The sequence below is a fragment of the Rhinolophus hipposideros genome, assembly GCF_964194185.1.
Source record: "Rhinolophus hipposideros genome assembly, chromosome: 23".
NCBI classification, from domain to species: Eukaryota; Metazoa; Chordata; class Mammalia; order Chiroptera; family Rhinolophidae; genus Rhinolophus; species Rhinolophus hipposideros.
In genome coordinates, this window is record NC_138069.1 from 13767778 (window position 1) to 13795293 (window position 27516).

Sequence of the window (27516 nt, forward strand, 5' to 3'; positions counted from 1 at the left end):
TGTACGTATACAAGGGGAAAGTCTATGAAATCTCAATCATTATTCTTCTGTGGAAAGTCAACAGATAATATCCAAAACCAGTAAAACAGTGGTGTAAACATATTATTGAGATAAATGGAGATAAATAGTAAATGAAACGGCTTTTAGCTGAATCGGAGCCCGCATTTTAATTCTGTTAGAACTGAAAGTGAGTGGCTCTAGAGAGCAAGACTTGTGGAAAGGCAGAGCGGGCGACTGTTTATCATGATAAGCCTTGCAGTGGTATTTAACTTTAAAAACCCTGTTTAAAGAACACTTTGATCAAAATAGAAATTTTCTTAAACAGCAACAAAAAAGATTTATTTCAAACCTAGCTCAAATTACTCTTCCCCCACGAATTCTTCTCAGATCTCCTTCTTCTCTCATGAAAATTATGGTGCATGCCACCCATCTGGCAATTAATCGCATTACACTTGGCAATGAGCTGACTTCTTCCGTTGTCAGTGACCTTTCCACCCGTGTCTCGCCTCCCTGACTAAGTTATAAGCGCTTCACAGTGGAGTGCCCTTCTCACAATCTTGGAGCAGCCCCCAGCAGCCCGGGTTAGTAAGTCACAAGCCTGGAGGAGGGGTGGCAGCCCGGCTCCCGTTACCTGCATAAGCATTGGCCTGCTGCAGAAGGTCGGTGCAGGTGTGCACGTCTGCGAACGCGCGGATGCCCAGGCAATTGGTGGGATGTAACTGAGACTGCAGGAAATCACAGCAGTTCTGCCGGACGTCCATGAGCTGCAGCAAGCTGGCTGCTGGGAGCAGCACCTGGGGAAGAAGGCGACAGTGAGACACCGGGTCCCTGCAGCAGGGCCTCATCTCCCTACAGCACTGTTCTAATCATACCACCCCCAGGCCTGAGGTCCTCATGTGGCTCTCACTGCCTGTCCACATCAGTCCAAACTTCCTGGCCTGGCCCTGAGGCCCGCCCCAAGCTTATTTCCCACCCCTCTCCACTTCACGGACCCTCAGGACCAGCAGATTCTCTGTAGGTGTGTGTGTGAATTCCCTGGGGATCTTAGGAAAATGTAGATTCTGATTGAATAGGTCGAGGGTGGGGCCTGAGAGCCTGCATTTCTAACCAGCACCCAGGTTAAGTTGCAGGTGCTAGTTCACAAACTGTACTTTGATGAACAAGACCCTTATGGACTTAATGCTTGTGCCCCACCCCAATATATATGTTGAAGCCCTAACCCCCAATGTGACTATATTTGGAGATAGGGCCTGTGAGGAAGTGATAATGGTTAAATGAAGTCATAAGAGGCCCTAATCTAAAAGGGTGGGTGCCCTTATAAGAAGAGAAAGAGACTCCAGTGTGTTCTCTCTCTCTCTCTTTCTTTCTCTCTTTCTCTCTCTCTCTCTCCCTCTCTCTCTCTCTCTCTCTCTCTCTCTCTCTCTCTCAAATGTGAGGACACAGAAAGAAAATGACCTTCTGCAAACCAGGAAAAGAATCTCACCGGAAGTTGAATCAGCTGGAACCCTGGACTTCTAACTTTCAAAACTGCGAGGCACATTTCTGTTGTGTAAACCACCCAATCTGTGGTGTTTTGTTATGGCAGTCCAAGCAGACTAAGATAGATTGATTCTTCTACTTGGCTACACATTGAAATCACCCAGAGAATTTTTAAAATACTGATGCCTGGGTCTCAGCCCCAAAGATTTTAACTTAACAGGAATGGGGGGTGTGGCCTAACAGGGAGAGGTTTCTAAAGCTCCCCAGACGCTTCTAATGTTCGGCCATGTTTGAGAGTCACGGCCCTACAGCCTTTAGCATGCTGTCTTCCCACAGAAACGCTCTTACGGAATCGTTCACTGGCTGACTCACCTCTTAATTACTGAGTGTCTGTGAGCCAGGCACTGGTCTAGATTCTAAGATTCAGCGATAAGCACAATAAACCAGACCCCTGCTCTAAATGTAGCTTATAATCTACTGGAACAAATCCCTCAGGACTCAGACAAACACACTTTATTCTCCCAGCCAACAGATAAACAATAAAGAACATCGTTATGTACACTCTCAGAGAAAGGAGAGCTGACTTTCCTTTCAAAAGGTCATAGGACATGAGATTTATACTATTTCCTGGATTTATACTAGTTCCTGCTCAGGTGTGTTTGCATGTGTTTTTCCTAAAAGCCAGAGAAGACTGGCTTGAGCAGGCCAGATGGGTTCTCAGACTGCCAAACCCTGTCAAGCTTCTCTAGGTCTTTCCCACCGCTGTAGAGGCCTGTCCTCTGGGTCAAAAATCCAGGCGACCTCAGCTCTGCTTCCCCTCACCCCCATCCCATGGAGGGGGTAAATAATGTAAGAGTGACCTTCCAAAGAGAAATTTAGAAAAAGAAATTTAAATAACAGCACAACAGTTTGACTTGAGGCCTCGTAGCTCAGGGCCCCCAGCATCCACGTTACCCCAAAATAACCGCCATGTCCTGGGCCTTTGTTTTCAGCTGCTCTCAGAGAGTGGCCAGCCAGACTCCAGTTGTTCCTACCCTCAAGGGCATGCATTTCTGTTATTGACTCAGGGCACTACAAAAGTCTCTTTTTTTCAGTGGTTTGTTTGTTTGTTTGTTTGTTTATGATGATTTAAATCTGGACCCTGACCATCTCCCAAAACAGTTCCGAGCCTCAGCTCTGACCCTGCTCACCTCCAGGTGCTCAGGCTAAAATCTGCCCTACTGCCCATTCTTGGGCCTTGTCCCTCCACTAGGGTAGCCAGCCGACCAGGTTTGCCCAGGACACACGTCTTTCACGGCTAACACTTGGACAGTGGGTCACCCTTTCTCATCCCCGCCCACATTAGAAACCACCAAAGGCCTCCACAATCGGTGGGCCTGCTCCTGAGCTAACTGCTTGCTCTCAACGAGGAAAGCTCTTCCAAGCCACAAGCTTATGAGACTTCTCCCTCACAATGGCTGAGTTCTTGAAAACATGCTCCTCTTCCTTCCCCCACCCTCTCTCTTCCACTCTCCTATGTCCCCAGCAGGACAGCAGTAAATTAGCATTGTGTCCTTGGTATTTTCCGAACCCTGATTCATTCCAGAGAAGGAAAAAGATAAAATCACCCGCTTCTGAGTTTTAAACCGTAAGTGAACACAGCCAGCCTCCAAATCTGAGCTCCATCCTCACTAGGCAGCCACCATCCCCACTAAGCGGCCATAAACTGGGAAACTCAATTAACCTATGAGCTTGCTTGGCCTAGCCAAACAGATTCTAGGAGCAGATTAGTCTCTGCCTGCTAGTTAAGTGGAGAACCATTAACCACTGCTGCTGAATACACACCAGGAATGGAAAGCTGTGTTCCAAACTCCCGAGTGAACTCCATGACACCCTCCTACCAACACCAGCTACAAGACCTACACTTAGGGCCATAGGTTGACCAACCACCCTGGTTTGCTGAGACTGAAAGTCCTGTGTCCCAAGAGACCCCTCAATAATGGGCAACTGGGACGGTCGCTCACCTAGGGAGAAGGAACTTCTAACCAGTTACCCTAAGAAGCCCTGGTGGAGAAGAGGAATTAAATGACCAGCACACACACTCCCTACTCAGTAGTGTGGCAAGCCCCAAAAGGGTCAGGGGTGATTAGAGGCAGGAATGGGACAGCAGCCCTCTAGCCCCACGGAGGAGGATTTCTGAGAGTCTAATTCATCACCCCCAGATTATGTTCCCAGCCAAGCCAAGATGAGATCATACCAGGGACATACATCCCCACCCCACCCCTGTCCTCTTCTTCACCACAAGGACAGCGGCACAGTTTGGTGCTTAAACTCTCAAGCTCAGGACAACCAGCCAAAGAAATGAAATAATAAATACTTCCTGAACATACGTCTTAGGTTATAACTTTCAGTTTTTAAAACCTCCCTGTATAGAACTACCCACATAGCTTTCAACTTCCCTACTGATCACAAAACCTACTTAGTAGGCAAAAAATTATAAGGCTTTCCATCTCCCCATGTACCCCCATCTTGTGTGGGTCCACTCCCGCCCAGAAGCAGTCCCAAGCTGACTTCCTAAAATGAACGGGGCTGGTGGTTTCTCTAACTGCTCCTTCCCTCTCTGATCTTACTCTGCGATTAGCTATGAGTCAACGGCCCTTTTCTTCCCACTACTTGCTTAGTACAGAAAGGCATGAAGGAAAGTAAAGGAAGTCAGAATGCTGAGGGGGAAGGTTTGGAGGCTGCGAGATACATCACTGCTCAAACTCTGAGTGTCAGGGATAAACCAGGGTCCGGTGCAGTGGGAATCTGGGGGCTGCACATGATGAGCACACACACAAACCCCCAGAGGCTGTGAAAGGAAACAGCGCAGAGGTCCATGAGGGGCTGTCTTCACTTCCCTCTCCCACATCAACAAGAGCTTTCAGAGGATTTCCTCTTCCCTTATCTTGCCTGCAACTCGACTCCCTCAAGTGGCAGCAGTAACAAGATTGTGAACAAAAGGCCAAGCTCGGGTCCTCAGCTTTGAAGCAAGGCTGTCCTGGCGGAACCACTAGGGCAGCACTGCCCGGCAACTGGACGGAGGCGGCTGAACCTGGAGGAGTTGCTGGCTGGAAACACCGCGGGGACGGACAAGGGCCCTAAGTGAAAAAGCTTTTAGCTTGCCTCTCAACCACCTCAGCATTATGTCTGGGAAAACAGGCCCTGGAATGACCCTCAGCGAAGTTTACAGGTTCCTCTCTAGCTTGCTAATGGCCTCCTATCCATTTTTCACGTGCAGGCCCCGTTTTGTTTTTTCTCTCCCTCGGATAACATGAAAACACAGCAGAGGATATCCCGTCACAGAGTTTATTTCCTTTAACAAAAACAAAAGGAAATGCCCTGCCTCACAAAGCACCTACTCCTGGACTTTCAGCGAGGCAGGGCCTTCCATGTCCAAAGGGAGGGCACCGGTCAGAGAGCCAGGTGACAGGACTGCCTGAGGCGTCTGCCCAGCCACACCGCTGGTCTGTCCCTGCCAGCACTAGGCATGAGGCCTGGCATAGAAACAGTGCTAAATTAAAAATCTGTTGAGAAAAAGAAGAAAAGGAGAGGGAGGGTGCGAAGGAGGGAAGGAGAGAGAGAGGGAGGGAGGTAGGGAGGGAGGGAGGGAGGGAGGGAAGGAGGGAGAAGGAAGTGGGGGAGAGGTGAAGGAGGGGGAGAAAGGGAGGGGAGGGGTATCAACAGGAGAGCTAGCAGAATAGCAATTTGATTAAAAGTGTCACTTGAATTTTGCCTTCTCTACTAGCAGTCATGGGACTAAAGGCAAATTCCTTAACCTCTCTGTGCTTCTGTCTCAACAGTGAAATGAAAGTAATAATGGCACTGCCTTGAGGGCTTGCTGTGAGAATCAAATAAGATAATACACTGACAGCAGCTGACATGGTGCTGGGTGCATGGGAGTGCTCCGTTAAATTAGTTATTATTAATGATTCTGAGCTGACGTCGATTCTAATCATTCAACAAGAAATGCGTTCACCACATAAATAGAGCACAGTGATTTAGAGCGCTGGATTCAAATCCCAACTCTATCACTTACTGCCCATGTGACCGCGGGTACTACCCACCTAACCCCTTTGAGTATCAGTTTCTTCAACTGTCAAAGAAGGATCATAGTCGAACATTCCATTGGTGATTATGAGAAATAAATGAAATAACGGATGTCAAGTGATCACCACATGCTTGGCTTACAGTGAGTTCTAATAAGCATCAGTTATGACGACTGTTACCTCCACCAGAGAAGGAAAACTCAGTCTCTCCAAGGGATGTGTGGCTGGGAAGACATGAAGAGCGTAGCTCTCCCAGCTACTTAACAAAACCATAAATCTCTGACCCTCGTTTCCAGGTTCTAAGGCTTGCAGAAGAGCCCCTGCCTCCATGCTCACCTCCTCGGTGCACCAAATCCTCAACAGATATTCATCGGCAGCTTGGGAGCGACTACCTCCGCACATACGCACATACGTAACAGGGGGAAAAAGCAGCCACATTTTGATACAGTTCTCTCCTCTCAATCTTTTTTGTTTTGTTTACCCTCAAGGTCATCCCTGACCAAACCACAGTTTAAAGTGAGAAGGAAAAAGGAAAATAGTGGATCTCACTGATTCCACCCAGTGCACCGGTCCCTCAAGGTTCCACATTGCGCCTCCCAGGGGAGTCCCTGCACATGCTGCCCCCGCTCCACCCTGGCCACAGAGATGTGCCCAGCAGGGGTGCAGGCACCGTGAGGACACAGGCCGGGAGGAAGAGGAGGCAGGCCTGACCTCCCAGTCTACCTTGAAATTTGGCCCAAAAAACACTTCCTCAGTGAGGCCTGCCCTGGCCATCCTTGTCAAGGAGGTAAGGACCATTCCCTGCTTCCTGTGTATCTGCACCCTGGCCCCTGCCACACTAGAGGGTACCCATGCTTAGCCATCTGTCTCCAGCTTCAGATCCTGTTGTCCTCGGTGAAAGGGTTTCTGTGCCCAAGTTCTCTCTGTGCTCATACTGTCTGCTGGCACAGGGTAGCGCTCTTCTACATGCTTTACCTAAAGTCATTCATTTAATCCTCACACCAGCTGGATGTGGTCACATACTAATATTATGCACATATTACAGATGAAAACACTAAGGCACAGAGAGGTTAATTAACTTGGTTAGGATCACACAGCTAGAAAATGGCACAGCCAGGATTTACAGGCAGGCAGTCTGACTCATGACCACCCAATAAAATAGGTACTATTTTGACTCTTGTTTTACAGATGAGAAAACTGATTCTTAAGGCAGGATGTCAGTGTGGACGTCGGAGAAGCTCTAGTAGGAGGGAGAGAAAACAAATCAGAAGCTGGCTGAGCAAGTGTCTTCTCTGGCCATAGGTCACTGAGTTACATGCCCTCACTTTACAGACAGGAAACTGACACCCTACAGTGGGAAAGGACTAGAATAAGAGTACTCTGAGAATTAGTGGCAAAGCTGAGGCTCAGACCCAAGTCTCCATTCAAACTCAATTGCTGCCTCATCTCTATTTCTGCATGTGCTCTGAACCTGTGGCCCCATGCTCCCACCCCTAAAAGGTAGTTTTTAAAAAATCAATGATCAAGTCACCTTCTCCAGTCCTCTAATTAGCCTATCTGCTGTTACCTGCTTTAAGATAACTGGTACAGACCACCACTAGATTAGACCAAAGTTGCCAAGATAAATATCTAGCCAGGTGAAAAGGATCCAGAGTGGAATATCTTTTAATTCTCAAGTTTGTAAACACTTTGTACTTAAAAAAAAAAATTATTAAATAAATATATGATGAAAAGGGAGGAAAAGAGCTGATTTCAATCATACAATTCTACAACCTCTTCCCTACACATACTGTTTTGGGGGGTTTGTTTTTTGTTTTGTTTTGTTTTGTTTTGTTTTGTTTTGTTTTGTTTTGTTTTGTTTTAGTAGCTTAAAACAACACAAACTTATTTTCTTACAGTTCTAGAAGTCAGAAGTCCCAAATGGGCCTCAGCAGGCAAAAATGAAGGTGTCTGCAGGGCTGAGTTCCTTCTAAAAGCTCTGAGGGAGGCTGTTTCTTTGTCTTTCAAGCTTCTAGAGGCCACCTACATTACTTGACTCATGCCCCACCTCCCCATCTTCAAAGCCAGAAACATGGCCTTGAGTTCTTATCAGGTCACATCTCTCTGGTTCTTCCTATTCTGCCTCCCACTTCCACTTGAAGAGCCCTTGCAATCACATCAGGCCCACCTGAGCAATCCCAAGTAATCTCCCCACTGCAAGTTCAGCCGATCAGCAACATTAATTCTATCGGCAACGTTAATTCCTCTTTGACATTTAACCTAACATATTCACTGATTCCGGGGATTGGGACATCTCAGGGGGCCATTATTCCACCTACCATGCTATATGATTAATGAATGACTGATACACCCTAATGTGAGATTTTTTTTTAATTATTTACCCCATGCACGTTTTTAGGTTGACATCCAGCATTTCTTGTTAAGAGTTACAAAGAATGTAATTTCTTGCATTTTGTAAATCTCAATATTTACATCAAGTGCCTAAACGAATTTATTTAAATGTGATGGTGATTTGATATAACCACCATTCATTTAAAAAGAAATTTTTCAATACATGCCTTACACTCATTTTATACTACATTATTTGCATTTACTGTTACTGCCCCAAAATCATTCAGCTGTTTAAATTCTGCTGCTAGACCTAGGATGTAACCGATGCACTGCCCACTCCATTCCAAATGGGAAAGACCAGAAACAAAATGGAATAGCTGTGCATTTTACTGTGTATAAAATATACCTCATTTTATATTTTATGTAAAGGATGGAAGGAGGGTCAGACCAGATCACTACACAACCCAAGGGTCTGTCCAGGGGCCAGGAACAAAGGTGGGCTCTATTGTGGGCCAGGCCCTGCAGGCCCAGTGCTGTACACCTCAGACCCCGGGCTCTCTGCACCCTGACCCCTCACCCACTTACGAGTACCCTTCACACCAAGCTAACTCCCAGTCACTTCCAGGCTTCAGCTTAAATCTCACCTCCTGTAAGAGGCCTTCCAGGTCCCCTCCTCCATCTAAACTGAATCCCCTTGACACACTCTCTCATTGTATACCATGTTCCTTTCCTTCAAAGGACTTATCACAATTTGTGCACAGACACCACTTGTGTGCTTATTTGAGGAGCACCTGTGTTCAGCCTGAGACCACAAACCCCCTGAAAAGAGGCAATGGAATCGCCACTGCTCACTGTTACAGTCACACTGCCCAACAAAGCGGCTGGCATGTAACAGGCACTCAAACATTAGGGCTGAATTGAATGAAGCCATGATTATCAATTCGGCCTCCCAAATACCTCGCTCCTGGAAAAGGGGGAATATCTTTTAATTCTCAAGTTTGTAAACACTTTGTACTTTAAAAAAAAAAAATTATTAAATAAATATATGATGCAAAGGGAAGAAAAGAGCTGATTTCAATCATACAATTCTACGACCTCTTCCCTACCCTGGTTCTGGACAAGGGTAGTCAGTACTTTGGTCACTAGAGAGGTATTTGCTTCACAATAAGTAAGAAAGGTGGGAATGTGCTTAAAAAAGAAAAAAACCTTCTCATCGCATGAACTGTCCAGCACTCTAAATAAACAAACAGTGAGGTCCGTAAGGACAAGAACGCGTGTGCCGTGTCTGTGCTCAGCCTGGTGATTTGTAGGGTTCTCGCCGACTACAGCGTGCTGCCAGTGCCACGTGTCTCCCCAGGAGACGCAAGCCTCTAGGTGAAGCAGCATCTTCAACTGCTCTTCTTTTCAAGGCTCCAGATGGCTGAGGACGAGGGCAGGACAGTGGCAGGAGAAAAAAAGCACAGACAACACTGTGCACACCCCCACGGCCCCGCTGAGACTCGGGCCTGCTGCTTGGCACTTCCGCATTCTCAGAGGCATTCTCTGAACTAATGTTGAAACGGGAAAACATTTTTAACAGCCTCAAAATCCCATTCTCCAAACCTCTGAAATGAGAGGGTGAATAGGGAGAAGTAAGGTCACCGAGGCTTTTAGTTTCTCCTCTACCAAGATTTTGAACCAACATGAGTTGAAGACTTTCTGTTCTGTGGCCCAAGCTCATTCCAAGGTATTACAGCCACGTGGTGAAAAGCATGGGTGGTGCGGTCAGGCAGGCATGAGTCTGAGGGTCATTTACCCACCTACTGACCATGTGGCCCAGAGCAAGTTGCAAGGGTTCAATGAAATGATGCTATAAAGCAGTGAGCCCTGAGTGTGTAATACACTGAGCTTGTAGCTGGGGCTGCGTTTACCTGGACGTTCTCTTCGGTCACCTCAATTTCAGCCGTATAGATGTAATCAATCAGCTTACTCAGCGTCCGTCCATCCACGTCCTTGATTTCAATCTTCTTGGCTTTACTCTCAGACATGTCACCTACAGTTCAAAACAAAAACAAAATGGACATGAACCTGGCATCTAGAGTATGCTTAACTTTCGCGTGGTCTCTGCCTTGTCTTGACAACAGAAAAGGACTGTTCCCAGAGGCCGCAGAAAGGACTCACTCAGAAGTGGAGAAGGATAAACGAGCTGGCGTCCAGGTCACATCTACTTTGGGAGTGTGGTCCTCCACAAACCCGGTTTTAAGCGTGCCCCGCTCTATCTGCTGTCCATTCCCATTGTGAAGGCAAATCTGAGTGCAATAATTCATTCAACCAACATTTACTGTAAACTTTACACAGAAGGCCAGGAAATATGAACAAGATATGCACCTGTCCTCAAGGAGCATGCAGTCTAGTAGGGCAGACACATAAAAACATTTATAAACAGAGGTGATAAGAGCTGGCAGGGGTATACGCAAAGTACTGTGAAAACAAGAATAGAAAGTACCACTTATTGCTAAGTATGGCCAACCTCTGTCTTAAGCATTTTAAAGCATTACCTTTTTCAATCTTCACAACCACCTGTGGTTTATTAATTGCTATTCCTCCATTTTACAGATGAAGAAACTGAGGCACAAGGAGGTAGGTAATTCATTTTGCCCACGGTCACACATCTAGAAAGCAGCTGAACGGGGACTGATACAAAGGATTCTGACTCTAGAGCCCACACTTGTAATCAATACGCTATATTAACTCCCAAGAATGCAGAAAATAAAGCAACAAACTCTGCCTGGGAATCCAAGGGAGGCATCCTAGTAGGAGGTCACATTGGAACTGGGTATTAGAGGATAAAGGAGTGTTCCACAGGCAGCAAAGATGAGCAAAGAAGAGATGGATGCAGGAACCATAAAGAGAGGAAACTGCCAAAAGGATAAAAATGGGGATCAGTGAGAGGCTGGTATGACTGGTACACAGGGTGAGTGAGGAAGGAAGCTGAAGAGATAGGTAGGGGCCAGAACTTACAGAACCCTGCAAGCCATGCAAATGACTTTGGACTTTATGCTAAGAGTAGCACCACTGAAAGGTTTTAAATGGGAATGACATCAACAGATGGGTATTTCTGAAGGAAATTTTAGGCGCGTAGTAGAAGCTGAATCAGAGGCAGGGAGGACAGTTGGGAAGCCCTGATAATAACCCAAGAAAGAGGACGGAGGCCTGTGAATTAGGGCAGCAGAACCACATGTGCAGTCCGAAGGCCCCGTATTTCAGCCTGCCCTCTCTGTACAGTGCAGAGGTTTATCTAGAGCCAGGCTCCTCCAACAGGGGCTGTTGATTTCAGAAGGAAAAGACAGGCAAGACATGTGTCTTTGTAGACTGAAAGAAAGGGCAACCTGGCTGCAAGAAACAGGGATTCAGAAGCCCGTATGTGAGTGTGAAAACAGCCTGGGAGGTTGTTTTCTCTCTGTGGAATTTGTGCACTGGAGCCAAGAAAATAAGTTCAGTACAGCATGTGGGCTGCAGACGCCCACCTCCAAGCCTCGTGGACTGCATAGGAGTCCTCCACCAATGCACAGTTCCCGTCCTGACACAGCTCCAGATATGAATGACTCTGGAGAACCATTCCAAACCCTGCCCACCCCTTCACTGCCAGATCAGGTAGACCAGAGACCCTCCACTCTGTTCTTTCTTCTCTCTGAGAGCCAGCAGAAGCCAGACAAAAGGCCTGAGCACCAAGAGCCTTGAGGCAAGACCAAGAGGCAAAGAGGAAACGAGAAAAGATGGGGGATTTCTCCTCTATCCATAAGATAGGCTCTCACAGTCTCTCTCTTGCATATACTCCAAAACACACAAACAAAACACATACACACAAGGAAATCAGAAGTTAAACTCATTTCTCTAAACAGCTATTAAGTTCATTAATAAGAATCTAGTTGGTAATTATATTGCAAAAGATAATAAAAGGCAGCCAATTCTTAATTTAAGAACTTGGGCCTTAGGAAAAAAAGACTGAAAAGAAGAATGACCTGACTGTAAGAATGAAGAGATTCAGAAGCCCTTAGAGAGTACGAAAACAGAGCCTGGCCTGATTGTCTCTCTGGAATGTGCTTGGGAGTCAAAGTTAGGGTTTTGTAACTTTGAGGTAAACAAGTGAAAATTCCTGAAATTGTATGAAAATATTTTTATATATGGGGAAACGCTTGAATTTTCTCGGGAGGATGACAAACCATTTTTATCAGTCTCAAATATCCAGAAAACATTAAGGCAGTTTTCTAGATGATGAGACTTCGGGGAAGATGTTTTTTCCTGCTTCTTTAACATGACTCTGAAATTACTAATTTTACAGACTTGTAAAATCCAATCTTATTATCTTTCACAGAGCAGCAGAAATGAGGCACAGAACTAAGACCTCAGCCTGAATAGCCCCTGAAAGTGGTAGTAATAATAGGTGCTACTATGTGCCAGGCCCTCTGCTAATTCATTTAATCCCTGTAACAACCCCAGGAGGTAGGTGATATTACTTCCATTTTACAAATTGTAGAATTGGCGTTTCAGAGGTATTTCCACATAGCGAGTCAGAGGCAGGGCTGGGATTTGAACCTTGACCTAACTCTAAACCTCACGTCATTTCTCATACCTCCCTCTATAATTTAAACCTGGCCCTAATTAATACACTTGACAAAAATATTCCTAAACAAGGCCTTGGTCCAAATTCTGAGAACAACTAGGCACTTAATACCTTATAATCAAGAACCAAGAGGGATGGGATCTCGTCAAGCTTATTTTTCAAGATATCCTCAACACCTAACAAAGTGTGTGGCCCATAAGGAGCACTTAAAAATATCTGTTGGAGCAGGAAAGAGAAAAGAGAGCCTTTCCCTTGACATCTCATAATTCCATGGACTCCAGTAATTCCTGCAAGATAGAAACCATCAAAGCCTTGATCATTCTTGCTCCTTCACTCACCTCTACTTTGACAAAATATTTCTAGAAAACAGAACATGAGCCCTACTCCTCTGGTTCGGCCCAACAGGCCCAACCCAGCCGCCTCAGACTCTGAACTTCCAGAAAATGTCTATTGGGTGCACATCTTTTTAGCCCCTTCCATCTTCTGCTTGTCACCAGTTAACATGCATGCCCTAGTCCTCCAAAGAGGACATCACCCCAGTATTTGTTCATTCATTCAAAGATGACGGTGGCCTGGACTAAGGGACTGTGTCTTGAACTTCTTTAATTCCTCAGGCTCTATCTTTGGACTTTGCACCTAGAAGTCTCCAAGAACCATGGCGAGTCCGGGAGAGCAAGAAATCCCACCCTGTAGCAGGTACATGTGTGCAACTCATAATCCTCGATCCTAGCAAGCATACCATGGGCACAGCGGAGCTCTTTTAAGGTGGAAGACAGTCAAAGGGGAACAAGGGGGAGGAGGTGAGACGTGAGGAGCAAAAGGAGAAAACCTTTCACTGTCGCAGAATACCCAGGAGGTCTAGAAAAATCACTGGCTCACCTCCCAGGTCATTGGCATAACCCCACTCTATTATTCAGCAAAAGAAGCCTCAAGAATGAGGAAAGAATGGTAAGAGGCAGGCAGGTCTCTACGGAACCAGCGCTAAGCCGCCAACCACCCTGACAAAGTTGTATGTCAAAGGGAAGCAAGAGTGTAGTGAGGAGTCCTTAACTTACAGGATTCTTCCCCACTCCTAACCTGAATATTTACTGCTGCAATTTAGTTTCATGTTCTGAGCAGAAAGAAAACAGAAGATCCTTGTCTGTTGCATATGATCTTTCATGAGTGTTAAGATGGTTATTAAACTTTCTTCCCCCTAATCCTCCTCTGTCTAAATCCTAGTATCTGAGATGCCAATTCATCGGACTAGAGCTGAGGCCTATGTCACACATTAACCTGCCATTTCCCTGAATCCTGGACAACCCTCCTGTAAGTGAGTCCAGGCCATTTAACTACAAAAGGCTGACGTCTGTCTCCTGTGAAATGAGGACATTCCTGCCCTGCCTTTATCCCAAGGTTGTATGAGACTCAGAGCTAATGAGAGTGCCAGCAGGCCTCAGCAGGGTGCAGGGAAGGCTGTCACGCCATCACCCACCCACCCTGGAATCTCATCCTTCCTCCACCTGGATGGGTCTTCCTGCTCAGCTGGGGCACACGGAGCCTGGACAGCCACACAGTCATTTCCCGTCAAGCCCAGAGCCGCCCCTCAATCCACAGGAGCTTCATAAACTATGATGTGCTCAACTCATCGTAAGAGTGAACTTTATGACCTATTCTGTCTTGGGTGCCTTACTCCCAGGACCTAGATTTGCTCCCTGGTTATTGTTACTATTCTAGTCTCACAGGTAAGAAAACAGGATCACAGAGGTTACGTGAATTCCCCACAAACGTATTAGGTGCTGAAGTCAGGATTGGAACCCAGGTCCTTATGGCTCCAAAGCTCTCTCTAAGATACCACGCCATCTCCCAATGCAAGGCAGCTTTACCACCCTGTGTTTAATCCTTAGCACAGGAATCTCTGCATCAACAATTCCCACCTCCTCTGTGAATGTTCATAAACCATTCCTTATCGATCGTTTTCCGGTGATCTGAATTTCAAGGCTGAGAGACCCCAAACAAGTCTACCCCGACCGTCTTGTTCCAAACAGCTGCACCTTAACGGGGGGGGGGGGAGACTGGAGGCGTGTGAACAGCAGTCACAGCAGTCCCTCTGCCCAGGCGCCACACGGGACTCTGTTGAACTATATCCAGATCAGTTCTTGAAAACACTCACCATTTCTGCATCAAGAGGAACATGTTTTTAGATATGCCTACTGCACCCCTCGTCCTCAAATCTGGGTCTCCTAAGCCAGAAAAGATGCCTGACTTTGATGTGGTGTGCTAGGGACAGGAAAAGGAAACCCTATGTCACTGTAAGCTTCAGCCTAGAGGTAACTGACACTAAAAGACAGTCACATGGAAGATGAGGCCATTCCCCCTTACTCTCAAACAACCTCTGAGGCTTCCAACCCTGTTTTTCTGAACTATTCTACCAGAACCCTGACTCCACAGGGAGGCCAGCCCTTATCTACTACTACTACTCCTCCACAACCTCCCTAAGGCCCTCTTCATCCCAAGAAACTATTCAATTCCTGCGCTTCCGCCCCACCCCCACCCACGTCCCCACTACCTTGGATTAAGTCTTGCCGAGCTCATGTTATGCAACGGGCTTCAAAAGCATCGATACATCATGCAAACACTCAGAAGGCAGACATGGACCAGGGCCTGGCAGTTGGCATGAAGAAGGGTGGAAACAAAGGTTCCGTGAAATGTGTGCATGCCTGAGAGGTGAGTAAGAGAGTCGGGCCCTCGTTGTTCTGCTTAGCAGATGGCTTGAGTCCACTCAGATTCCAAGCCCCTTGCCTCTTACCCCAGCACGTCCTGACTCTCCTCCTTATTTCTACTCACCATATGTTCAAAGACGCCAGTTTAACATTAGCCTACATCTAATAAAAATTAGACAATAACTCTTCTTTGAAAAGCAAAACCAATCTACAATCAGCCTCTGCATACAGTACAAAGAACCAGAAGGGTAAGACAGCTCCCTCCCGGGGCTTCTTTTGGGATGGAAGCCCAAATGCCTTGCAGCCATGATGATGGGCATAAGACCCTGAGCCTACATATTCTTTAGAGCTCAGTTCCTTTAACACCATAAAATGGGGTTATTTTTAAAGTATTTGGAAGACACGTAGGGACCTATATGGAGTATAAATACTACAGTACATAGAACACATAGTACAGGGCATGATAAAAAGAGAAAACAACTGACTAGGCTATTCTGGGGAAATGAGCCACCCCTGCGATGGAGGTGGTAGATGGGAGGGTGGGGGGAATCTTAAGTCCTCCACACTCACAGGACACAGCACTGCCGGGCCTCGAGCGCACTACACTACTGGAGCACAGAACCGGCAGGCTGCCTGCCCGGCCCAGACCTTCTCACAGGCTGGCTGCCTGTGGGCACTCAGACCTTGGTTTGACATTTATTCCAAATCATTATGAGTAGGACATGGTCTAGGAATGGAGCTGGTATTTGGAACCACCAAAGGACATTTGGGCAATATAAACTCAGAGGGAAAAAATAAATAAAAACATTTTAAGCCTGAGTAAAAGATCGTAATCACATCGCTCAAGTCAGAAGAAAGTCACATGTATTTTGTTTTCTTTTGCGCCTTAAACATGGTGATAGAAATAGACTTCACCTGAGTCAGCTGGGCCTTTCCATTACTAATTTTATGCATTTTAAAGCGGAACCTGATACTTAGAACAAAATTTTGTAATGTACCTGTTGACCAAGGTGTAAGCAAAGCCAAGGGGCCTGAAAAATACACCAGTCTCGTGTATTGCTGATGAAAGCATAAGCTGGTACAACTGTTCTAAGCAGTGGAGTGGTAGCACGTGTCTCACAGGTCTTCAGAATGTGCATACCCTTTAACCAAATATTTCTTCGTCTAAGGATCTAGTCTAAGGAAATAATCAGGAACGTAAATAAAGATTAAGATACAAAGATGCCCATTACAGTGTTATTTATAATAGCAAAATATTAGAAAGAACCAACAAAGAAATGGATCTTCAGTTAGGATATGTGTGATGGAATCTTATGAAGCCATTAAAATTACGATGCAGGTGTGATTTCATTGACATGAGAAGATATTCACAAAACACTGTTAAGTTCAATTAAGCAAATTTTCATTGAGCGCCCACTACATGGAAAGCAGTGAGGACATAGTAGCATATCAAAAAGGTACAGTTCTTACTCTCATAAAGCTTATGACAAACCAGGGAAATCATGTATTGAAGTAATGAGATAAGTAAGGAGTAATACTAAAGAAAAGCACAAGGTACCGTGAGAGTAAATAGCAAAGGGATTAAACCTAATCCAGGGAGGTCATGGAGGGCCTTGCTGAAGAAATGATGCTGAAGCAGTAATGAAGGATGAACAGAACTTAGGCAGGCAAAGAGGCAGGCCTGAAGAACATTCCAGGAAGATGGATAGCAATTTTTTTAAGTACACACATCAAAAAAGGCTATTCGACTATGTATTTATAAAATCAACTTTTTTATGTTAAAAACATATTTTGTACCTATATATTTATAAATACAAAATCTAAAAGGATATGAATTATTAGGTTGGTGCAAAAGTAACTGTGGTTTTTGCAATTACTTTTAACCATTTAAACCGCAATTATTTTTGCACTAACTTAATATAGTCTCTATCTAGTTGTTGTATTACGTGTAATTTTTAAAGTTTTGCTTGCCCACGTTTTCTAGTTGTTTTTTTTTCTGCAATGAACATATGTCAATACTGGATGGATATATGGATGGATGGACGGACAGACAGATGAATGGGAAAAGGATGGGTAATAACCAGATTCAATGGAAAGCTTTGGCAGGGCATCACATTCGATAGCTTTCTTCTCTTGATTCTCTCCTGCCTTCAATTTCTAGAATCCAAGACTTGCCCCCAAAGCATCTTGTTTCTCCATTTGTAAAATCACCTTGATTTTGCTTAGGCTTTTCCACTACGGGAGAGGCAAGTTCATTAGCAAAATGTAAAGGCAATGCTAGTAAGTCATTGCAATTCCAAACAGACCCCTCTCTCAACACTGGACTTTCCAAACCACACACACAGAGAAGAATGACTGGCAGAAATATTTGTTGAAATTTTAGCTAAATAACAGTTGTTAACAAAATAAATTATTTTTCTAAAAAGAGAGATGGATAAATGAGAGGTGGGGGGAACAAAAAATACTACTACTAGGGTTTGAGACTTCTCCATAGAGAATGTGGCTCAAAATTTCTAGGTAGCTGAAATTATCTGGTTTTCCAGGCGACACTGAAATCCCTGGCCCAAGGCTCGCAATGAGATCAGAGGGGCTTGGTCCACACTTAGGGAGGCAAGGCTCTGAGTTGAGACCAGCTCCTTCGTATGATGAGCCAAGAGGAACCCTCAAAATACATGTGCCATGTCTCCCCCAACAGAAACCACTCTTGCCCGGCAGAGGTTGTGTACTATATTCGGAAAAGGTAAGAGCCTATTTAAACAAAACTGTGCCTGCACACAACCATTCTTAGCAAGCCCACATTCACTCTTTCCGTCTTTACTTATTTACTCTCCTAAATACCAAGCCCTGTGGTTTAAACAATAAGACATGGTCCCCAAACGCCAAAAGCTCACAATCAAGTGTCAGACACATTTCATTCATTCATTTAAAAAATATGAGTCCTTCTATGTACCAGGTACTCAGGGTACAGTAACAAACAAGTCCGATAAGATCGCTGACTTCATGGAGCTTATATTCTAGTGAGGAGAGACAGGGAGAAAAACCATGTAAACCAACCAACCAAAATGATTTTCAGATAGTGATAAATGTTATGAAATAAAAATAGGCAAGTTATGGGATAGAAGAGAGACTTAGGGGAGAACTATAGCTAGGGTGGTCAGGGGAGGTCACTCTGAGGAGACATCGGAGCTGGAACGGGCAGGATGAGAAGCAGCCGATACAGGTCGCCAGAGCACAGGCACTGCAGACACAGGAAGCGAGGAGAATGCAGTGACAGCAGCGGCCACACGCAGAGGAAGCCCAGGGCATGTGGAGGGGTCTCCCCAGCGCAGCTGCCCTTCATCAGCAGTGATTTGCAGAGCACTGCATGTACCTGGTTCAGGGCGGGTGGTGTGAGGTTCTCCAGGCTGGAACCTCAGCCCATGGGTTTCAGGGAATTCTGTCTCAGAAGTAACACATGTGAAACAGTTGGCCAAGGCTGTGAGGTATATGCTCAGGGCACAGGGACTCCCTGGAAAGTTGGCAACGGTGCTGAAACTGAATATTCCTCTGTCTTACTCTCCCCCAGCCCAGCCCCCACTATCACCTCTTCCACACGCCTGTAAAGGCCAGAAGAGGCCCACAAGCCCAGCCTGGAAGGAAGGGCTAGGAAAGGCCAAGATGTGGGTCAGCCAGCAGAGCACTGGGCCAGCCACCAAGAAGCCAAGTTCCACTCCTTCTGCGTGTGACCTTCTCTTCTCTCAGCTTCAGTGTCCCCCAGTCTGCAAAGTGAGAGACCCGAAGGCCCGGGGATGTGCCCACAGTATGCATTTCTCCCCCTCTCCCCACATGACTAATGAAGCATGCTCAGGTTTGGGAGCTGACGACCGCAGGATGCTACCTCTTTCGGCCTCACGGTGGACGAGGGGCGGCATGCCTGACTGGCCGGCTGAGACTACGGCTCCGTCACATTCTCCACGGTGCCAAGCACAGCATCTGGCACATAGAAGCTCCTCACGGCGGGTGTTACCGCCCCTCTTTCCAGCCTCCCTTCATGCCACCACCCTCGTATCCTCCCGGGGGACTGCAGCCTCCTGACTGGGCTATTGTTTCCCCTCACCATACCTGTGAACATCGCACAGAAGTAGGGGCTGCAGGCTGCCAGGACCACACGATGGGCTTCTATCTCGACATCTTCTGCCACAATCATCACGTCACACAACAGCTGCTTACTGTAAGACACCAGCGAGGGGACAAGGTGGGTCACAGCACCAGCACTTCCCCGGCCACACAAGGTGTTTTTTTCTCCCACCCACATTCCATACTGTCACCCTAAAAGGCTGTCGTAGAGACTTGCCCCATCTTCAGTTAGACAGCGGGGTGGACTCATCAACATGTCCACGTCCCTGACAAGCCTGACATTCATGCTTTCCTACGGCCCACAGGGCGATCCAACTAGTCTGCGGCTGCAAACTCAGAGCTCCTCCATTTGTCTTCACGTCTCTGCTCCCCATCCCATCAACTCGGACTGAGACAGCGGGACAGCAGCTCAGGGAGCAGTGGGAACAGCTTCGGGCTGTCAATCAAGTGACTGAACAAATGCCGAGGGGCATGATCATGGCACTGAGGGGTGTCACCAGCGAGAACAAGTATGCACAAGTCCCCAAGAGATCCACGGCCTTTGCAGTACTGGTAAGAGGCCAGCCAGACTCACAGGACTCGCCTATTTCTCCTCCCACCCAGATCTAACCCATCACCAAGAAGACTTGCCTGCACACCATGCGCCCTAAAGACCCTGGACACACCGTGATCACTGCAATTGCTAAGAATACTGTACCTGCCTTTCTACTCGTTTGTCACCCCACTACACTGTGGCCTCTGAAATGGATTGCCTTATTTACTATTACATCCTAGACACCTGGCTACATGCCTAGCCCAGAGCAGGCCCTACATTTTTACGAAATAAATGAATGAATTTTGAAATGGAATCCATCTACACTCATAGACAGATGGGTATTTTGACAACTCTGGAGAGTGAAAGGGTGCTGCAAGGCCCTGCCGACCCAAGAATGCTCCCTCTACCACCTTCCAAGTTCTTGTCATGCCTATTATTAACATCATGATAACGGTTATGGAGCTGTATGCGCCAGGCACTGGTCTGAGCACTTTTTTACACGTATTACTTTATTTAATCCTCTCTGCAACTTTATGAAGTAGGGTTATTGTTACCCCCCACACAAGGAAACAAGGAAATTGACGTGCACAGAAGTTAAGTAACTTTCCCAAGGTCACACAGAAAGGGAGCAAAGGAGAAAGGATTTGAATGAAGGCAGCTGAGCCCCAGAACCCATGCTCCTAACTTGTATGATATCCTGTCACCACTAATCCCTCTTTAGTTGAAGCACTATGAGTGGGAGGGAAACAGGGAGGACACGTTTCAACGATGGTCCACTAAGTAGTGGTTACTTAGAATACTCTACTGGATTGGGAAGTCCGAGGTCATGACTGGGTTTCATGTGACAGTGGTGAGATGAATGTAATGTCTGTCATGATTGATAAATGGAAGAGAAGCTACATAGTTGCCATTCCTGGTGTACCATATTAAACCACTGTCAACTATTAAGATATTAGCCCAGGTTCACTTATCAGAGCAATAGAATCATAAAGTCTGAGAAGGCTGGAGCTGCATATGCCCTTAGAGGTTATCTGGTCTGTGAAGCTCAGAGAGGTGGCCCAAAGCTACAGAAGCCTGAGTCTTAAGTCCTGATAAATTACCACAATGCCTCATGATTGGCTGACACTTAGAATGCGGATAAGACAGAAATGGGTTTGCTCCATTATAGGGAAAGGAGGTCAGGAAAGGTTAAGCATATGGCATAATGTATCAGTGAGGGGGCTTCTGGGAAGACTGAGACCTCTAAGCACCAAAACCTGGGGGTGGAACCACACGCTGTAGTGAACAGCACATGCTACACACAATATCAGAATAAGCCAGCTCAACTGGGAACATCACTGGCTCTACCCCTAAATGGCTATGAGGACAAATGACCTCACCACAGTTTTCTCATCTTTCTTAGCTACCTTGGGTCATTCATCATGGAGACCAAATGAGATTGCAGATGCCACCGGGGAACAGATTCATTTTTAACCTGGACAAAATTTATTGTAAAAGTGTATTCCAACATGAATAGACTCATCTTGGACATTTTCACTTCTGTTAAAGATTTCAGCGAGAAAGTAATCACTGCTATTTAAAAGTACACGTCATTTTTTTTTTTTGATAACCAGTATTTTAATGAGGAAAGTGTTGACACAGATGGGTCAGAAATACTAAGCAAATTTTCAGTGCTAGGTGTTGAACAAGCAAATGTCAGAGAAAGATATCTTGCACAAACCCAGAGGAGCTGACAGGTCATGAACAAATAAGAAAAAGATAAGAAGGAATGAGGAATAAAGACGGAGAATCCAGTTTTGAAGGCATGAGAGCAGTTTTGATGGGCGGGAAGTGTATCTCAATGCCAGGGAAACTCTAACCTGGGAAAGCGACCGAGAGAAACTTGCCAAAAACTCCAGGTAGGCTTACCCTGGGTGTGGAAAAGCCTAGCTGTACACTGGGGCCATCTCTGTGCACCCACTCAGCATGGAAAAGGGGAGGCAGTTCCCAAACACTGCGTGGCTCACCAGTGTTTAGTCCTAAGGGATCCTTATTTCTGGAGCTATCTCACTACTCCAAAGGACAACCTTGAGGAGAGAAAAGGAGAGCTATACACTTTGTGCTGTCTGGAGAATTAAAATATAGCTGTTAGGAAGGAGCTCAGGCCCTGGAATCAAACTGACCAGCATTCATGTCTCTTTAGTATCAGAATTCAGACGTGTTGCAACCAACACAATGAATGGTGCTAATAGTAAACATTCAGTAAGTGTAAACGTACTTCTTTTCTTCATTTTTCCACAAAAGACTTCATTTAAAATTAGAGGTTGGGTTTTGGACATGTTAAGTCTGAGCTGCCTACTGGACATCTAAGCAGGGTTATCCACTGCTTAGGCAAGTGGATACCTAAGTCTGGAGTTCAGAGGTGGGAGATGGTTAAGAGGTTGGAAGGAGAGGAAGAACCAGCAAAACAGATGAGAAAGCAGCCAATGGGATAACAGAAAAACCGTAAGAGTGTGGTGTCCACGAAGCCAAGTGAAGACAGGGCTTCAAGGAGGAAGGAATGATCAACTGTATCACTTCCTGTTTATAAGTAAGATAAGATTAGGGTGGCTAGATAGGGCGATTATGCAATAAAATAAAATTAAAGCCATCCAAATTGGAAAGAAAGAAAACCATTTCTATTCTCAAATGACTTAATCTTGTATGTAGAAAATCCTAAGGATTTCACTAAGAACTATTAGAACAAATAAATGAGCTCAAGAAGGTTGCAGAATACAAGATCGACATACAAAAATCAACAAACAAAATCTACACACTTGCAATGAACAACCCAAAAATGATATTAAGAAAAAAATCCATTTACAATAGCATCAAAAGGAGTAAAATACTTAGGAATAAATTTAACCAAAAAAAAAGTACAAAACCTGTGCTCTAAAACTATAAAGCACAATTGAAAGAAATTAAAGAAGACCTAAATATATGAGAAGACCTCCAGTTTTCATGGATTGAAAGATTTAATAGCTATGATAGTAATTCTCCCCCAAATTATTCTACAGATTCAGCACATTTCTATCAAAATCCCAGCTGGTTTCTTCGCAGAAATTGACAACTTGAACCTAAAATTTGTATGAAAATGCAAGAGACCTAAGATGGCCAAAGCAATCTTGAAAAAGAATAAAATTGAAGGACTCACACGTCCCAATTTCAAAATTTACTACAAAGATAAAGACAGTGTAGTACTAGCATAAGGATATATATATATATATATATATATATATATGTATATATATATATATATAATGGATAAATATATATAATATAGATAAATATATATATTGTATATTAATATAATTATATATTAATATAATTAATATAATTATATATTAATATAATATATAATAAATATATATAATATATAATAGATAAATAGAATAAAATTGAGAGACCAGAAACAGACACTCACATTTACAATAAACTGATTTTTGACAAGGATGCCAAGACCATTCAATTGGGAAAGAACAGCCTTTAAGACAATGGCGCTGGGACAAATGATAGCCACATGCAACCTCACATCATATACAAACATTAACTCATAATGGGTCAAAGACCTCAACTTAAGAGCTAAAATTATAAAACTCTTAGAAGAGAACACAAGGGTAAATCTTTATGACTTTGGATTAGGCAACGGTTTGTTAGATATGATACCAAAAACACAAACCAAAACTAAAAAAAATAAAATAAATAAATTTGACATCAAAATTTACAACTTTTGTGCTTCAAAGGACACGATTAAGACATCAGGAAACTGAAAAATCCCACAGAATGAAAGAAAAAATTTACAAATCATATACATCTGATAACAGGCTTGTATATAGAATACATAAAGAATTTGAATCCTTAAAACTCAATGATAATTAGACATATAATACTATTTTTAAATATGCAAAGAATCTGAAAAGACATTTCTACAAATAAGATATAGAAATGGCCAATGATCACATGAAAAGATGCTCAACATCAGTCATCAGAGAAATGTAAATCAAAACCACAGTGAGATACTACCTCATACACAGTAGGATGGCTGTAATCAAAACCACAAAAAATCAAGTGTTGGTGAGGATATGGTGAAATCAGAACTTTCATACATTGCTGAAAGAAATGTAAAATAGTGTAACTGCTCTTAGAAAACAGTCTGACAGTTCCTCAAAAGGTTATACATGGAGTTATTATATGACCCAGGCATCCCACTCTTAGGTACACACCCAAGAGAAACGAAAGCATACATCCACACAATCACTTGCACACATACTTTCATGGCATCATTATTTGTAATAGCCAAAAGCCAAATGTGGTATATCCATACAATGAAAAACTGTTCAGCAATAAAAAGAAATAAAACGCTAAGACACAAAGCAATATATAGATGATGTATTATTATAGGACTGTACACTTAAAATCTATATACTTTTACTAACCAATGTCACCCCAATAAATTTAATTTAAAAAATACTAAGATATGGTACAACATGGATGAACCTTGAAAACAATATGCACAGTGAAAGAAGCCAGTCACCAAATACCACATATTGTATGATTCCAAAATAGGCAAATTTATAGAGACAGGAAGTAGAATAGTGGTTGGCTAGGGCTGGGGGAAAGAAGCGATAGGGAAAATAGGGAGAGTACTGCTGAAGTATACAGGACTTTTTGGGGGCTGATGAACATGTTCTAAAATTAATTACTGGTTGCACGACTGTGAACATATTAAAAGCCATTAAATTGTATACTTTAAATGGGTGAATTGTATGGCATACGAATTATATCTTGATAGAGATGTTACCAAAAAAAGGAAAGAAAAAGAAATCAATGTGCGTAGACAATTATTCCCAGTAATAAAAGGCATAGTGGCAGACTGTCCAAAGAAAACAAAAGATGAGGACAGAGAACTGTTTGCAATGCTGAAATGAGAGGTGAAAACTGTCAAGATGACCTAGAAAAAGACTGTCTCTCCTTTTCAGGGTGTGCTATTCCAAAAAGAACCACATTCCCACTTGCTGGCTGGCTGGTCAGGAGCCAGAGAGCTCACAGGGCTCTGCTGCCCAGCAGTAGCTGTTGGTCTGACCAGAACAGAGCTATGAAGTGCAAAAGGAGGAGGAAAGCCGGCTAGTCACCATGCCAACAGCCCGTTCTCTACCAGGGAAGTAAAAAGAATAGGAAACTCATGAATTGTGTAATTCATAAATTGCAAAGAACATGTGTGCTTGAACTAAAATAGCTTAAAATTGAGGGAGGGGAATGTGAAAACAATGCAAGAAATAACCCAGGTCCCTGGAATATCATGTAACACACAACATTTCAGTAGCTTAATCCCTGGATGGCAAGATGCTTTATCCAGGCCTTCATCAAAACAAAATATGCCTCTCTCCAGTTCCCATTAAACTCACCCAGATCAATAAAGGGTCTATGCAGGCCCCGTGGCTCACCCATTCCACTCTAGTTTTTTAAATTAGCCATTTAAATACCTTAGAATGGGATAGAACACCAATCAAATGAAAGCTTCATTGAGGGCAACACTTTAATTCACTTATCTACCCCCACATTCCTGCAGCTGAGCACAGTGCTTAGGAAATCACCACCGTCATCAGGATAATAGCTAACACAGAATGTTCACTATATGCCAGGGCCGCATGACAATATCTCAGGAATAGGCATTGTTATTGTTATGTCACACGCAGTTGAAATCGGCCATGCTACTTCTCGGAATTCATTCTATGCTAATAATCATGAATGTGCATGAATATTCAACAACAGTTATATTCGTTCTATCACTGTTCTAAGCACTTTACTTATTAATCCTCTTAATAAGCCAGCAAGACTGGAACGGTTATTAACCTCATTTTAAAGTTGACAACAGTGAGGTCAGGGAGATTAATTAACTTGTCCAGGGTCTCACAGCTAATAAGCACTGGAGACAAGATTGGAAACCAGGCTCCTATCTATGCCTGTAACCACTATGCAATACTGCCCCAAACATAACCACTGTAGGTGTTATTCGTCCGAGGGATTGAAAAACCTAGACATCCAACAACAGAGAACTGTTTAAAAAAAATAAACCAAAGATATAATATCATTCTTCCACTAAAAATAACATTGTAGCACAGTTAATGACATAGAAAAACGTGTTCAATATAGCGGTAAGACAGAAAAATCTGGTTGAGACATATATTTTAAAGAAAACTATTCTCCAAAATGTTAACAATGATTACCACTGAGTATCAAAATTATAGATGAATTTTTGCTCACCTGTAGTTTCTAAATGTTCTATAATAAATGTATTCCTTTTTCCAAAACAAATTAAAAGAAAAATTTTAAATTAAAAATAATTTAAATGAAAGAGAAACCCATGCCTAAACCTGAACCAAAATTTCCCCAGCCAAAACATATACAGACTGTGGTCTGTTTGAAAAAAAACAAAAAGAACAAGATTGTGATGGTTAATTTTATGTGTCAACTTGACATGGCTAAGGGATACCCAGAGAGCTGGTAAAACATTATTTCTGGGGGTTTGTGTGAAGGTTTCTCCAGAAAAGATTAGCATTTGAATTGACAGACTGAGAAAAGAAGAGCTCCTTCACCAATGCAGGTGGGCGTCATCCAATCCACACATTGCGTGAACAGAACAAAAAAGCAGATGAATTCTCTCTTTCTCTTCTTGAGGTGGACTGTCCATCTTCTCCTGCCCTCAGACATCAGAGCTACTGGTTCCCAGGCTTTGGACTGCACGACTTACACCAGTGGCTCGTTTCTCAGGCCTTTAGACTGAGACTGAATTATACTACTGGCTTTCCTAGTTCTCCAGTTTGCAGACAGCAGATTATGGAAATTCTCAGCCTCCATAAACACGTAAGCCAATTCCTATAATAAGTCTCTCTCTCTACCTCTCTCTCTCTCTATCTATAGATATAAATAGAGATAGAGATAGAGATAGAGATAGGTATATCTCTATATCTAAATATATATGTAGATATGAAATATGTATGCACACACATAATCTTATTGGTTCTGTTTTTCTGGAAAACCCTGACTAATACAAAGATTATTCACTTAAAATTTAGCGAAGAACCAGTGTTTCCCACAACAAATTTCACAAAACAGTCAGTCTATACATAACAACAACCAAAAAGGGTTCTATAGTCAAATATGTGTGGGAAACCGTCAGTTAGTCAAGTTTGCTGCAGTACTTCTCAGGGATTCTAATATGCCTACATGCATTATGAATCTCAGAGTGGGGCACAGCAGTTTTATACAGCATTTTTCAAACTCATTTAGGTACAGAGTTCTTTTTTCCCACAGAGAATCTTGTGGAAATCTGCCTCAGAAAAGACTGTCAAATGTTGATTTATACAAAAGAGAAAAAGTACAGGACTGTTGAAAGAGTTAAATCCAAGTCAATGCTTTTGGGGAAAGATGCAAAAATGTGGTAACTTGCAAAAGAAGCAATTAAGGATGTAGCGGGATGACTTTCTTTTTTAAGTTATTTAAGAAAAAGAAAAGATGCTAGTAAAGGAAAATGGGGGTAGGGGGAATTCTGTGTCACGTCTATTCCTTGAGCTCTTCCTTTCAACAATTACTGGATTTGGCTACACCAGGCAAAATAAGGTCTGGTGAGAGACCTGAAGTTTTTTTTTTTCTGTTTTACTGAGA

The 27516-nt window shown here is 43.9% G+C and overlaps 1 protein-coding gene across 9 annotated transcripts in view; it reads right to left on the reverse strand.

Annotated features, from left to right (window-relative positions):
* Positions 1 to 27516, reverse strand: part of KLHL3 (kelch like family member 3) — a 250916-nt gene that overhangs the window by 56521 nt on the left and 166879 nt on the right. For 6 of the 9 annotated variants that reach the window (XM_081035613.1, XM_081035618.1, XM_081035617.1 and 3 more), the window contains 3 exons: positions 19284 to 19390; positions 9788 to 9909; positions 632 to 794 (listed from right to left, as the gene is read on the reverse strand). In XM_081035613.1, the coding sequence (XP_080891739.1) occupies positions 632 to 794; positions 9788 to 9909; positions 19284 to 19390 (392 nt within the window). Of the gene's footprint in view, positions 1 to 631; positions 795 to 9083; positions 9298 to 9787; positions 9910 to 19283; positions 19391 to 27516 lie in introns of those variants that run through there. The other 3 variants (XM_081035620.1, XM_081035621.1, XM_081035619.1) reach the window with 2 other exon arrangements.